This window comes from Tamandua tetradactyla, chromosome 5 (assembly GCF_023851605.1).
Source record: "Tamandua tetradactyla isolate mTamTet1 chromosome 5, mTamTet1.pri, whole genome shotgun sequence".
In the NCBI taxonomy this organism is placed as follows: domain Eukaryota; kingdom Metazoa; phylum Chordata; class Mammalia; order Pilosa; family Myrmecophagidae; genus Tamandua; species Tamandua tetradactyla.
The window spans coordinates 54511259-54526830 of record NC_135331.1 but is presented as its reverse complement, the minus strand read 5'-3'; the positions used below and the strand labels follow the sequence as shown (position 1 = coordinate 54526830).

General features: G+C 39.5%; 1 protein-coding gene and 1 long non-coding RNA gene across 4 annotated transcripts in view; one reads left to right on the top strand and one right to left on the bottom strand.

Annotated features, from left to right (window-relative positions):
* MLF1 (myeloid leukemia factor 1) overlaps positions 1-7280 on the bottom strand; it is a 47588-nt gene extending 40308 nt beyond the window's left edge. The window contains exon 1 of one of the 3 annotated variants that reach the window (XM_077160883.1): positions 7067-7280. In XM_077160883.1, coding sequence (XP_077016998.1) covers positions 7067-7113 — 47 coding nt within the window. In that variant the 5' untranslated portion in view covers positions 7114-7280. The remainder of the gene's footprint in view (positions 1-7066) is intronic. The other 2 variants (XM_077160884.1, XM_077160885.1) reach the window with 2 other exon arrangements.
* LOC143684175 (uncharacterized) lies at positions 7249-14675 on the top strand. The gene is made up of 3 exons (XR_013175890.1): positions 7249-7524; positions 13053-13194; positions 14255-14675. It is a non-coding gene; the product is annotated as an uncharacterized LOC143684175 (long non-coding RNA).
* Positions 14676-15572: the final 897 nt, after the last annotated feature.

The window sequence follows — 15572 nt, the reverse complement described above, 5'->3', positions numbered from 1 at the left end:
GTAGAACTGGAATAGGAAGTTAGCACTAGACAATCTGAGGAGAGTATGGTAAAACAGTCAATTGTGTTTCATTATTCTGCATTTTCTGTCTAGAAATTAAGACTTCTGTTTTTATTTTAAAAATCATCTAATATGGGAGATTTGTGGTTTGTTGCAAAATTTCTGATACTATTGAACTTACCTTCAGTTAGGTATATTATGAACTTGATAATTTAGTCTCTGGTTAACTACAGACTTACTAGTTTATATGTGTGGTAGGCAACCTCCGTCTTCAAAGCCAGCAGTATAGCATGTTAATATAGTATCTCTGACTCTGACCCTTCTGTCTCTCTCTTCCACAGTAAAAAAACAAAACAAAACCCTTTTGATTAAACTGGGCCTACCCAGGACAAGCTCCTTATTATGAGGTCAGATGCTCAACAAACCTTAATTCCCCTTTGCCATCTAACAGAATATATTTACAGATTCTGGGAATTAGAACATGAATATCTTTAGGGGGCTATTTTTTATCTACCACAGATATATGCCTTAAATAATATTTAAAGCAATTTCCAGAAAAATTATTCAACTATTTCTGCCCAGTTTGCCTTAAAATAAAGCCTGTGATTAAACTGGTATTGGTATGCTGAATGAGATTTCTGCAAATGATGATTAAGTAATAAACTTAATTTGGTTGATTAAATAATCAACCAAAAAGAAATGTACCTTCTGCATGTGCCCCTGAGGAAGCAGCATTCTGTTTTCTATCCTTCTATCCTTACTAATCATTCTCTCTTCACTAATGTCCTGATATGTAACTACTGTTTCAAGGGAATTGAAGGGAACTTTTGAGGTACTTCCATTCAGAAACGACTACAAAGTTTAACAAAAGAAAAGTAAATAAGTAGAATTTATTAACTCCATGCCAACGAAAAATTACTTGCTGTTAATAGGGCAGAAAAACAGACTTCTAACATACTTACCCTCTCTCTCCTCAACCTCCTTCCTTCTACTCTCAAATTTCTTTCCTTTTCTTTAGTACTTAAAATCTTCAAGTAGTCATTTACACTTGTGCTGTTCATTTCCTTGCAGACGCCTTGCTTTTTTTTATGGGCAGGTACCAGAATAGAACCCGGGTCTCTGGCATGGTAGGCAAGAACTCTGCCACCAAGCCACCATGTCCCGCCCTACAGGTGCATTTTTAATTTCCTTTACCTTTCCATTAAAGTTGTAGGATTCCTTTGACCTTATAATTACTTCCAGTTACAAAAAGGTCATTTTTTGGGTTCTTTTCCTTCTTAAATTCTAGGCAGCAAGCAGCACCTCAATCTTCAGAAATTATGCACTGTTCTGAGCCTTGAACAGGTGTATTTAGATGTACAATAAATGTTAAAAAAAATTTTATTTTTTGAGTGACATGAACAAAGGCTGCCTGAATGAAAAATCATTAAGACAAAAGTGGACCCACAGTCTGGCTTTTGCACCTGTGTGAACCATTCAGAAAGAAATCTGTCTGGACTCTGAAGTGAATTTAACTCATATGTACCAAAAACAGCTGCTTGGAGATAAAATTTTAAGATTTCTCTTGTTACAAGCTTCAATTCTCTTTTACGAAAGCAAAGAAAAAGGCCTCTTTTTGATAGTAAGAAGTCGTTTTAAATTAATTTAATCCAGAGCTTGTCCTCTCAGGTGAGAAGTTAAGTATATAAATGATTATATATATTCATATATAATCATATATATATAATGTATTCATATTCTCTTTTGAAAATCTGTTTTATTCTTCTAGGAAAACTAGTTGGAAATATGAGGCTTTAAAAAGTTCATACTCTATAAAGTAATAATTTCATGTACTTATTAATAGTCTAAGGTAATAATTGGAAATGTGAATAAAGATTTATGCAAAAAATATTATTCATATATCCACAGGATGCAATATTTTGCAAACACTAAAGTCATGCTTCAAAAAACATCTAATAACTGGGAAAATGCTCATGGTACATATTGAGGGAGAAGAGAGTACTTAACCATAAAGTTGGTCCCAATTTTATAAAAAAATTTCATTTATGGAAAATGGAAATGAAATATACCACAAAAGATATAGTAGTTAGCATCTTAGTGTGCATGTTGTCCATCATCAAACTTTTAGTTTTCAGATTCTCCATGAGGATGCATTTTCATTATCAGGAAAAAATTACTTCCCACTTACATCATCAACTCTTGTATTCATTATTATGATGGCAATATTACCTTTTCAGAGTGTGAACAAAAACCACAACCAAACTAAATGAAATTTGGCTCTCAATGTACTTTTTGTACTCTTTATTCTTTATCTACAGAGCATAACATGAAATAGGAAAAACTGTTACTCCTTCCTCCCCATAAAGGTGTTTATTCTTAACTCTTAGTTTGATTCTGGGTCTCTCAGGAATGATTTCAACAAATTTTTTTTAAAGGCTAGTGATGCTTCCTTTCAGTGAGTTTCTCTTTTTTTAAGACTATCAAAACTATATGCCAATTTTACAATCTTCTTTGGCTTATGTAAAAATATAATTATTTGTGCTTCTGAGTAAACAGCTTATTTTTACTTCATTCTTTATTACTTAAGGTTCTCAGATAATTGATACGGCAATCCCATTCATAAAGGGAAATCTTCCTTTCCACTATACTCAGGAGGGGCAAAAACTTAAGCCAACAGATTGTTGCAGCTCTCTTGATCCATAAAGAAATGGTCCTTTGTTTCAATACATCAGGTAACCACGGTTTTGGCACTAGAAAGTTTGCACACAACCATTCATAAGAGGTTCTTGAAGGTAAGGACCATGACTTCTATATCTTTATAATAGAGTCCACAAGGCTGGGAACATAGTAGAAATATAAGAAAATACTTAAAGAATGACTGAATTACATTTTCATAAGGCAATTCTATTTTTCCACTGTCTAGAAGCACAGTTTAAAATGCTGGCATGGCAGAAGGCCTTGATAATAACAGAATTGTAGGAATGACAATACCTGCTCAACTCTATTAAAGGACTTCCCCCTTCTTTTGCATGGATATTTACAACGTTTGCTGATAGAACTAGGCATTATTACATGGCTATCTATCTACATGCTACCAGATGGCATTCCTTGACCCAGCAACTATGTCTTAGAAGTGATGTGCTATGCCCCTGGGCTCTTAACTCAATGGCTTATACTTATTGAACCAAGGAATGCACCTTATACATTCTTTCAGTTCAAGGCTCATGGTATCTCACTCTATCAAATACACACTTGAACTGTGCAGTTTGCTTTTCAGAAAAACCTGTATTAAAATATTTCTGAGAGCAAATACAGCAGGTACTAAAATTACTGTGAGGTTAGGAGTCCTAACAAAATGGGGCCCTGAAAATCAAAGCCTTAAATTTTAACTGAGTACAACTGGGCTGAAATAATTTTAAAAACTTAAGAAAAATGTAAAGAATGCTGAAATGGCAAATATAGTATCAATATTTTTATTTTTAAAAAAGTTCAAAGTTCAAATTTCTCTGTAAGTTATTTGCATCTTTACTAATTTTCAAGCTACCTTTATTAAATGATTAGAACAAGTTGTGTCAGACAGTGTAGAATAAATACATAAATAGAATAGAACCAAACTATGTCATCTTGGTGAAGTCCTTACCACAAACAGAGTCTAAAAACAAATATGGAAGCATCCGTGAACACCGTTCACAAAAGTTTATCTAATAAGATGATTTTGTTTTATTTTCTTCTATGAGAATGTTCTCAAACAAGAAAATATCAGCCAATGTCTGCTTTGTACATCAAATATACTCACTCTCAACTCAGGCAATAAATAGGTATAATAAATTCAACCACCAGTGAAATGCAAACAAATTATGGAGTTTATACTTAAGTTTTAGCTTCTGTAGAGAGCAAGGAGATAGAAGAAATAACATTCTGTGACTGTATATAGGGAAATTTTGACCAAAGACTGGTTGGGTGGTTTAAGCAAGCTGACAATGATTTATGATAGAAAATAAAGCTGAGAGATTTGCTGATCTGATTCTGAGCCTTTAATCTCTAATACCCTGATAAATGAGATCATATCTACTTTTGTATAGATTTGCCTGATCAGAATTTCATTTCTGCAGCTCAGAAGATTCAAGATTTATATTTCTGTGCCAAGTAGATATTTTGGGATCATAATAGACATATCTAACCTTTTATACTAAATAATAAATGTTCCTTAGGGTATAACACAGATGACAAAACCATTTAACCACCATTAATTTTACTATCTCTCTATATAATATATACATATAAATACGTACATATTTATATTTATTCTTCAGCAAATACAAATGAGAAGAGAAGTCATATTCTTGAGAGAAAACTGCATTCCAGCAAGTGCCAACTTTTTAGCTTTTGTGTTTTTAACTAACTTACAAGTACTATTTGCTTAAGAAGATCTCTGAAGACATCCTACAAGGAAAATTTTCACTGAGATCATTTCAACTAAGACCTAATAAGACCTATTTTTTAAAACCCCAAATATGTAACAAAATACTAATCTTTAAAATATCACTTTTTTAAGGTTATCTTTAATTTCTGATAAAAGATTTAACATGTATGGGAAGGTAAGTACTGAAACAATATACTATTGAATCAAAAACTACAGATTTTCAATATTTTTTACTTAGTTCTCCTGTGTTAGCAATTTGACCAAGACTTTTTACCAGTCTCTAATAATTCTTACTTTATATCTAAGAAATATTTTCTCTTTCCATCTTAGAATAATTAGTAAATTAGTTGATTATGCATATGGTGGTTATTTTTTATTCTGAATTAATGTATAACTTAGAAAAGTGTCCTAATTAAGAAATGTCAGCATCAACAATGGCATTTGTTGAATGCAAATGCCAAATACATCAACTAAATGTCAGATTAACTTAAAGAGAATAAAAGACACCCGATTATCATTCACACAATATTTATTGAATATTTTCTATGTAGCACACGTAAAGCTAGCCGTTAGGAATTCAATGATCAGACACATGTTAGCAACGGGACAATACTGATATAAAAGACAGTGGCATGGGACATATGGACCGCACTTCCATTCTGTGTTCCATAAGGTCAGCAGATGATTTAAGGAGTTGGTAACCTTTGTAGATTCATTATGTTTGGGTTATATTTAGTAATGGATATACTAATTTTGGTTGGGGTTGGGGTTAAAGGAGTTTATGATCATTTTTACAATATGGCTGCCTGCATCTGAAGTAGGCTGCAGATAGCTGATAGAAAGACCAACTGACAGGTAACCAATGGTCTCTTCCATTCTAAGCACAGGAGAAAAGTGTTCTTGGATGTATGCTTACTATTTGTGGTCTGTTACTATTTCTGACCCTGACTCTTGGGTTCATTGGCTTTGCTCAGAAAGAGTTACCCAAGAATTTCAATTACATTTCTGCTAGTCATTTTAAAGAAAGTACTAATTACACGTTCACAGTTTAGTTAGGCCATTGCTCTTTTTGGTATATCAAGTACATAATATAACCCCCCAAATCGTCTATTATAATCTTAACTGTTACCCATGTACTGAAGTCACATTTAAGTAAGAACCAGTTCAATACCTCAACTCATTACGGACATATCTGTTCTCCATTCTGAGGGGGTTTAAAAAGAGCACATCACAATACAAAATTTTTAACATTTTAAACTTGTAAAAATGACACTGACCATAAATGCCCCCAAAGCTCCTAAACAAGTTAACTAAAATGGCATAATCAATCTGCGTTGTATGCTACTAAATTGAAATGATAAACTTTAGAATAAAATGTTAACCATTTTATTTTTCCATGTATTTCATTTTTCTACTGTTCATTATCTTTTCAATTATTGCTTTTATGTTACTGGTTTTAAAATATTACTAACACAATTAAGCCAATATAATATTTTATTCTGAAAATAAGCTAAAAAAAATTTCCAGTAAGCTGTTAATATTTAAAAATTTTTAAAAATGATCTCAAGTTACATAAAAGAGAATTTAAGGGCTCAAAATAAATCCGAAAACCAAGCCAAAATTTAAGCTGGCAAAGCACTTTGATAAAGAAGTATCACAAAGCTTCCCCTTCTTAGGGATCCTCTAGATTATGTTATTAGGCTTATAAATTCATCCAAGGAAGAATTTTTTAAAACCCCAGGAAACTAGACCATCGCGAAATAACTAATTTCTGGATGCCTTCTTCCTAGGGTTGATTTCCACTATTTCACTTAGAATAGGTGCACAGGGTAATGGCACTTGTTTACCTGGGGTGTAAACGCCCGCCCTCTGCTTCCTTGTCCCATTTACACTTTTCACAGAAAAAGAATTCTCTTTCCAAACAAAGTTAGCTTTGTAACAAAGCAGGCAAAGCAGACAGTGCTTATGGCAACTTCCCAGCACTTCGAGGTGAGAGAAAAAAGACAACTCTCCAACTTTGTTGTGCTCTCACGGACACCTCCCTCATTCATATTATGAAAAATGTTATTTCAAAAAAAAAAAAAATCCCTTTCCAAAGAATCGCCATATCCTGTAAGATACAACCGGCCCCCCCGCCCTGCCCACCTTTTGAAATTAAGACGGGTGGGAAAAGGGTTTTACGAGCATAAATCTCACAAGTTACACCGAGGTCGCAGTTACCTTCATCTGCAAAGCCCCTGCACCAGCTGTGAGCACAAGCCCCACTTCACGTTCCCAAGTCCTCCTCTCCCCTCCCTCCCCCCCATAATCCTCCCATCTGCCCCACACTCTCCTAAGCCCTCCTCTCCCCTCCCTCTCACGTCCCCAAGTCCTTCCCCCCCCCCGCCCCCCCATTTCTCCTCTCTCCGCCTCAGGCCCCAAATCATCCTCTCACCCCATGCCCCTCTCCCTGGTCCACCTCACGCCCCCAATCCTCCTCTCCCTCCCCTCACACAGCCCTAAATCCTCCAGTCCTTCGCCCCGAAGCGGCCCCGAGCCCACCTCTCCTCTCCCTCAAACCGCCTCCCGTCGTCACCCCTGATTCGCTCTCGCCCGTTAAACTTCACTCGTTTCCCTTCATCTCCTCCGCCTCCCGTCACTCACGAGAAGAAGGGGTCATCCTCAAAGCTGCTGCTCAGCATCCCGAACATTCTGGCTTTGTCCCAGGCGGCGGCGTCCGCAGGCGGATTGGAAAACGGTGTCACTCGCCGCGGCCGGGAACCGGAGGCGGCCTCTCAATAGGCGTCAACGCTTCTCTTCCCGTCGTGAAGGTGGCGCCCGCCGGCCAAGGCGGCCAGTGACGCAAAGCTGCCTTCCCATTGGACGCTCGCCCCGTGGCGTCGTCAATACCGGGCGGGGAACCGTGCGCCGCTGCCATGGCAACCTAGGTCAACATAATGCGGGCCAGACGTTTGGCCACGCGCCGGGCAGGGAGCGCTTCACGATGTCTCCTGAGGGACAGGATAGCTTGTGCTCCGGGCCACACGAACCAAAACATGTTGACTGTCCTCCCTGTAACCTAGGGCAGATCGCCCTCGGCCCCCAACCCCAAGTCTCCTCCGGTAAAACGGGGCTGGGTCACGATTTGATTTAGATGATATCCTCAGTTCCTTTCCGCAGCCACTTTCTGTGATCTAGGAAGGAGTCCTGTATCTGAAACACTTTGATACTTGGTCAAAAGCGGTGCATAAATAATGAGAAAAAAATGTGCATGAAGTTTCTGAGCGCAGTTAGCAAAAAGTGTAGTCCTCTGCTGGGGGAAGTGGGAGGAGGTCTATCAGATTTCCACAAACTTCTGTCTTTTGTGAGTCTAAAACTCAAAATAGTATTTCCTCAAGTGGGAAACTTCTGAATGGTGTGTAGACATGACATTAAAAAATAGGTGAGACTGTTCCTCTTTTTCCATATCTGTGATTATTTCCAGGAGAAAGTCTCACTTTGATCCTGGCATGTCTAAACCTCTGCGGTATTCCTCCTCTAATAAAGAGAGCAGGACTCAGTCAGACACGGGGGCTGTGGCAAGCAGCCAAATCCAACTAAAATTCCATTACTATGTATTGTTGTTTTCATTATATTTATAATGAAGCTGACTATTTATGGCAAGTGAAGCTGTTTTTAAATTTAAAGGGGTGCTACAGGTCAATAGCCTTTAGGTGAAGATGTGAGCTAATTTAAAAGAAATAGTGCAGGTGGGATTTAGATATGGGAGCATGGAGTAGGAATCATGAGAGTGCTATGCAGGTGATTGAGTTTAGGAAAATACTGTCCTGGGGGCTTCCAGGGGCCTGAGAACAGGTAGCAGAGAAAAATGGAGGAGGAATAGAGGAAATAAAGGAAAGAGAAGAATCATATGACATGAGAAGGGATAAAATGCCTCCTGCATGTCCACCCTTAATTCAGTGGGCTTAGCAGCCTGCTCTAGAAAGCTTGTCCTGTGGACACAGAGGGGCCAACCTTGCCTCCTCTGGATCTGGGCCTCCTGGGATCAGGCCAGAGGGATGGCACTCTGCCAGTGTGAAACAGTGTGCAGGGCTTGATTTGGAGGTGACAGGCGTACTCGGGTTATTTTGGGAGCCTGAAATTTAATTTAAGCCTTTGGACATTTTACCCGCCCCCCCCCCCCCCCCCCCCCCCACCTTTAGCCAAGTTCTCTGGCAGCCTATTTTCCCTGAGACTGGGGCATGAGGTAGGGCAGACTTTACAGCCCAATTAAAGAGAGCTAGCGCAGCCCTTCCACAGAAGAGGGTGTTTTCCTCTTAGGCCTTAGAATGAAGCTCAGGGAGTAAAAACATGTATTAAAGAATTCTTAAATTACGGTGGTGCAACGGTGGCTCATGGCAGAATTCTCACCTGCCATGCCGGAGACCAGGTCTTAATTCCTGGAGCCTGCCCATGCCTAAAACCAAAAAAACAAACAAAACAAAACAAAACTAAAATTAAAGAAAAAAGAATTCCTAAATTAGTTTTCAGACCAAAAAAAATTTGTTTTAAATTTTTTAATCATTCTCTCTTTAAAACAGTATAAGAACAAGGCACGAAGGAAACCACACTTAAAAAAAAGATTAGAATGAATTCTCGCCTGCCATGCGGGAGACCTGGGCTCGATTCCCAGTACATGTACTTCCCAAACAAACAAAAGAGCAAAACAAACAAATGAAAAACCAACCAAACAAAAATTCAACAAATGGTGCTGCAATAAGGGGATACTCACCTGGAAAAAGAATGAAATGTGACCCCACCCTACAGCATACAAAGAAAAAAAAGATTAAAATGGAGTAATTTATTGGTGATAAGTGAAAATATTAAAACAACTCTGGCTTAAGACCAGAGAAAGCAACTTGTGAGAGATTTTTCATAGAACCGGATTGGTAAACATCAAAGTTTTAGTCGGTACACAGATTAGTCAAGAGGCTGTTACCTGGAGCTTCTGAAAGCAGTTTGGGTGTAAGGGCAGGCACTAAAAACAAAAAATAAAAAACAAGTTAGTGGAGGAAATGAGAGTTGGAGCTGGAGAGCCCACAGCAGTTTGTGATCTGAGGGCCAAGAGGTGGGCGGTGAACCCAGGAGTGAGAGAAGGTCGACTACCCCAGCAGGGGTGCATTGGTGGTACAGAGCAGGGCGGAGGGCAGAGGGTCCTGGCCTTGGCTGTAAATAGAACCATAATAGCTAATATTTATTGAATATGTGCCAGGCACTGTTCTAGGTATTTCACATTAACTCATTTAATTATTTTTAACTTATTATTTTGAGATAATTTCAAATATACAGGACAGTTGCAAAAATAATACAAAACCCATACAGGGAGTTCCAGCATATACTCCACCCAGATATCCAGATCCACCAACTTTTAACATTTTGCCATATTTGCTCTATCATTCCATCTCTCTCCCTCTCTCTCGCTCTCTCTCTATCTAACCTATCATCTGTATCTATCAATCATTTAATCTTCACAATAGTTTCATGGAGTAGAGTTGGTTTTTATCTGCATTTATAGATGATGTAACCAAAGCATAGGGAAGCTAACCAACTTAACAAAGTCCCCATGGTTAGTAACTGAACTGGGCCGGGTGACGAGGGTTTTCCCTGGTGGGGGCTTGTGGGTAGATTGACCATTTTCCAAAATTGTGCTGACTACATAATGGGCCCAACCCAAAAAGCGTAAGATCCACTGAGAATTTATTCAAATCAATTCAATTTTACAAGTATTTATTTGACTACCTAGCATGTGTTGGGCACTGATCTGGACATTGAGGCATTGGTGACTGCAACAGACAAAAACCCTTGCCCTCCCAGAGTCTGTGTTGTTGTGAGAGAAGACAGAAATAAACAATGTGGAAAGTAGTGTGTTAAAAGGTGGTTAGTGCTAGGAAGAAAAAAAACTGAGCAGGGAAATGGGAATGGGGGTGCGCAATTTAAAATAAGGAGTTCAGTATAGACCTCATTGAGAAGGCGAATTTTTTTTTTGTATGCTATATGGCAGGGGTCACATTTCATTCTTTTTCCGTGTGACTATCCCCTATTGGAGCACCATTTGTTAAATTTTTTGTTGTTGTTTGCTTGTTTGCTTTTCTTGTTTATTGGTTTGGTTTTTTGGGGAGTGTATGGGCCGGGAATCGAACCCAGGACTCCCACATGACAGATGAGAATGCTGCCACTGAACTACCACGGCACCCCTGAAAAGGTAAATGTGAGTAAAAACTGAAAGGAAGTAGGGGAGGAGCACGCCAGGCCATGCAGCAGTTCTGAAGTAGTGTGTGCCTGGTGTAAAAAATGTGCAGTTCTAGCCATAAGCCCTGCAACTCACTGGCGGAGGAATGAGATGGGCCAGATAAAGTGAAAAGTAGCTGATAGAGTAATAGCTACCATTTATATGTCCCATGTTTCAGGCAGTCCACTAAGAGCTTCACAGGCATTTTCTCATTTCATCCTTATAACAACCCTCTGTCTTTATTCCTATATTGCATCTGAAGAAACTGAGACCCAGAGAAATTTGGTGATTGTCTTCTCATTTCAAACCCAAACTCATCCTATTCTAAAATTTATGATCTTTACAACACCCCCCTTTGCCTCCTCCTAAAAAGTTACAGTTGCCATTTACTGAGCACCTGCCATGTACTAGGCACGTTCACATCTGGCATCTCTAACCACGCTACAGTGTTTGCTTCATTTATAAGGACACTGACCAAGTGGGGAGAGTCCAGGGGAAAGTGTGAGATCGAGTCATCCCTACAACTTCTATTAAAAACACCAACACTTCAAAGTGAAGTCTCCCTTTAGTCATTCATTAATTCATCAAATATCAAGCGCCACCATACAACAAGTGTTAAAAAAGTAAAAAAAGTGATCAGACTTCGACTAGAGAAAGGAATGAAGCTGATCTGGATAGGACTAAGGTAAATCAGAATGCAGGGTAAAGAATGATATGGTCCATATTTCAAAACTTCAACTTCTGTGTGAGACCAAAGGAAAAGATGTTTAGTTGGTGCAAAATTTACATTTTGGGTAGGGTATTACCTAATTTAACTTATATGGTCAGTTTATTCAAACACCATAGTTACATGGAATCTTAAATAGAGCATGAGATCTGGTTGGTTTGTACAGGTTAGTGTGATGCCCAATACATCCCAGAGTAATTTGAGCAGAGAATAAAAAAGTATTTGCAAAGTCCCCTTGGGGTACGGGGGAGAAAGGAAAATATATTCAACTTCCCCACTTGGAGAATTTCTGATATACTCGCAAGCAGTGGGAACAACCATTTCAATAGGCTGAGCCCTTGATCTTGGGGTTCGCCCCTATGAAACTATTCCTGCAAAGGATAGGCTGAGCCTTGGTACCCTGCTGGGTACCAAAGTCCAAGGTAGCTGGTACTTATAATTATGCCTAAGAGTCACCCTCAGAGAACCTCTTTTGTTGCCCAAATGTGGCCTCTCTCGAAGCCAAGTCAGCAGGTGAAATCGCTGCCCTCCCCACTATGTGGTTTGTGACTCCCAGGGGTGCAAATCTCCCTGGCAATGTGGGACAGGACTCGCAGGATGAGCTGGGACCCGGCGTCATGGGATTGAGAAAACCTTTCTTGACCAAAAGGGGGAAGAAAAATGAAACAAATAATAAAGTTTCAGTGGCTAAGAGATTTCAAACAGAGTTGGGAGGTTATCCTGGAAGTTGTTCTTACGCATTATACAGCTATCCCTTTTTAGTTTATGGTGTACTGGAGTGGCTGGAGGAAGTGCCTGAAACCTTTGAGCTGTGTTCCAGTAGCCTTGATTCTTGAAGACGATTGTATAATGGTATAACTTTTACAGTGTGACTGTGTGAGTGTGAAAACCTTTTGTCTGATGCTCCTTTTATCCAGAGTATGGACAGATAAGTAACAAAATAAGGTAAATAAATAAATAAATAATAGGGGGGAATAAATTGGGTAGATTGAATACTAGCGGTCAATAAGAGGGAGGGGTAAGGGGTATGGAATGTAAGTTTTTACTTTTTTATTTTTATTTCTTTTTCTGGACTGATGCAAATGTTCCAAAAGTGGTCATGGTGATGAATACACAACTATGTGATGAAATTGTGAGCCACCGAATGTATACTACGGATGGACTGTATGTGTGTGAAGATTTCTCAATAAAAATATTATATATATCAAGGGCTGGTTATATCCAGACTCCCACTTTTTAGAGCTTACATTCTAGTGGACAGCTCCTTTTCACTGATTCTCCAATTATCATTGTTACAGCACTTCTGTATTCTCAGAATGCTTTTGTAGACATCGTCTTAGTCACCCAAGAGGAAATAAACAGGTTCTTGAGTCCTGGACTTTGAGACTTATAGCCCTACAGAGTCATAGGTACCAGATCATTATAAATACCTGCCAAGCAGTTAATTTCAGTGTATTTAGGGTTTCAGTGTTCTCTGTCCTAAACTGTGCACTGAGGCATTCTAGCAGCAATATGCCGCAGAAAACTCACGGAGGCATCAGGTGACATGTACAATTTCCAAAGGAGACAAAGAAACTACATATCTGTTGGACACTGTGCAAACTTCTTCCTCAAAGTAATTCACAATTTTAATAGATTGCATTACTTTCCTTCAGATGATATCATATCTTTGAGAAGAATTTAAAAGATTCTATGACAAAAAAGAAGTGCCTCGAGAGAATCGACGTGGAACCAGAAATGAGGCTGGCAGTGTTCAGTCTGTTTCCAACATTCAAGAAGTTGGACAAGTACACCATAGTAAGTGTGATTATTTAAGGATGATATGCAGATATTATTTTTATTTCTTTTAATTTTATGTGTGTTATTTTTTAAAAGGCTACTGAGTTTTTAGGACAAAAATACTTAAGTTGTTTGGACCTTACTATTTAATAAACAGGTATTTCTTTAGTCCTAAGGGCACAGTTAAAAAAATTACTGAGGCTTATGGGTCTGGTAAAAGAGAAAGTTTGGGGACCTCTGCCCTAACCTCATATTCTTTTTTCTTCAAATTTGAAGTTGTGTTATGCATCCATTTTCTCTAAAAGGTATGATTCATTTTCTTTATAATGTTTAGTTTGTTTCTGGCCAGGTGTCTTACCAGCCCCCTGACAGGTTTGATTTATACCCTTCTGAAGAGATGGGGAAATGGTGCATGATGATGAAGTGACTTGTATCATACCAGTGTACGTCCCATGGTCTTCAACTCCTCAGCAGGGTTGCCTCCAGTCCATATGGCACCTTTGCTCAAACTAGGAAAAGGCGGCTCTCTCCAAAAATACTTCCGTTAATGGGAAAAATTGTCTTAGTAGATAATGCCAGTCCGCAATGTGTGTCCCCAACTTGTCCATGGCAGCCACACTCCCAACCCTAAATTGTATCTACCAGACAGGAGTTGCTGGGTACCAAGGTCCAGCCACAAACTCCTGTGCAAGGAATGTGATTTTATCTTCCTGCATCTGAACTTAATGTATGTTCTGGGCTCCCATGCCACTGGGGGTCTCCTGCCCTGAACGCCCCCCAAGATATCGCCAAGGTGTGGTTTGTCGCCAACCATGTTGCATCCCTTAAGCCACCCTTATTCCCCACACTGGGTGCCAGCTGAGGATGCTGAAACCTCTCACTACTTGTGGGTCAGTTCAGGAAAATGAAGAATTGCTGTGCCCTAAATGCCCCCCCAACACACACACTTTCCAGCAATACTCTCTGTAGTGCAAAGAAAAAATTCAGTGAAGTAACAATGCAAAGAGAATTTCAGTTCATGGAAGGAATTTTCCAATGTTAATTGCCTTTCTTTCTTTTTTTTTTTTCCCGTGGGCAGGCACCAGGAATCGAACCCATGTCAACAGCATGGCAGGCAAGAACCCTGCCTGCTGAGCCACCGTGGCCCACCCGTTAATTGCCTTTTTGAGGCCTGCTCCTGCAGCCTCTTGGGGGCAAAAGCTGAACTCTGGGCCCTGGGGTGGGGTCCATACATTCGGGCAGCAGACAGGGTGGTGTTAGGAGAGTAGCAGAGGGATGTTCTGTTCCAGTGATGGAAAGTCAGAGAGGATGGGGAGGGAGTGAGCCCTCGCTGTGGGGTCAGGGCTGGGCCAAAAGATATACTACTATTAGTAAATGTAGGCAAAAGTTTTGGCATTTCCCATATTTCTTAGATGTAAGTTGTGGAAGCTTAAATACTTTGGAGCAGGTGTCATGACCTCTTATTTATTTATTTATTTATTTATTTACAAGGGCAGGCACCAGGAACCGAACCTGGGTCTCCAGCCTGGTAGGCAAGAGCTCTGCCTGCTGAGCCCCCATCGCACTGCCCGTCGTGATCCTTTTAAAGTAAAGATTTCGATAAGTGCTCTCGTCCCATCAATGATATTACTTCTCATTTCAAACGTGTCTTCCAAGGGTTACAAACTTTGCTCAAGTCATGCTTTCAGTAACCCTGTGAGTGAGGCATCATCTCCACCTTGCAGATGAAAACACAGAGGTTCAGGCAGGTCTTTGTGGAGGTGACCATTAGCTGGTGTGCTGGTTTGAAAGGAAGTATGCCCCCTAAGAAAAGCCATGTTTTAATATAAATCCCATTTCATATGGTAGAATAATCCCTATTCAATACTGTATATTTGAAACTGTAATGAGATCATCTCCCTGGTTGATGTGATTTAGTCAAGAATGGTTGTTAAACTGAATTAGGGGATGACATGTCTCCACCCATTTGAGTGGGTCTTGATTGGTTTACTGGAGTCTTATAAAAGAGGAAATATTTTGGAGAAAGAGAGTCAGAGAGAGCAACACTACGAAGCAGAGAGTCCACCAGTCAGCGACCTTTGGAGATAAGGAAGGAAAACACCTCCTGGGGAGCTTCATGAAACTGGAAGCCAGGAGAGAAAGCTAGCAGATGATGCCGTGTTCGCCACATGCCTTCTCACTTGAGAGAGAGACCCCGAACTTCATCGGCCTTCTTGGACCAAGGTATCTTTCCCTGGATGCCTTTGATTGGATATTTCTATAGACTTGTTTTAATTGGGGCATTTTCTCGGTCTTAGAACTGTAAACTAGCAACTCATTAAATTCCCCTTTTTAAAAGCCATTCCATTTCTGGTATATTGCATTCCGGTAGCTAGCAAACTAGAACAGCTGGTGAC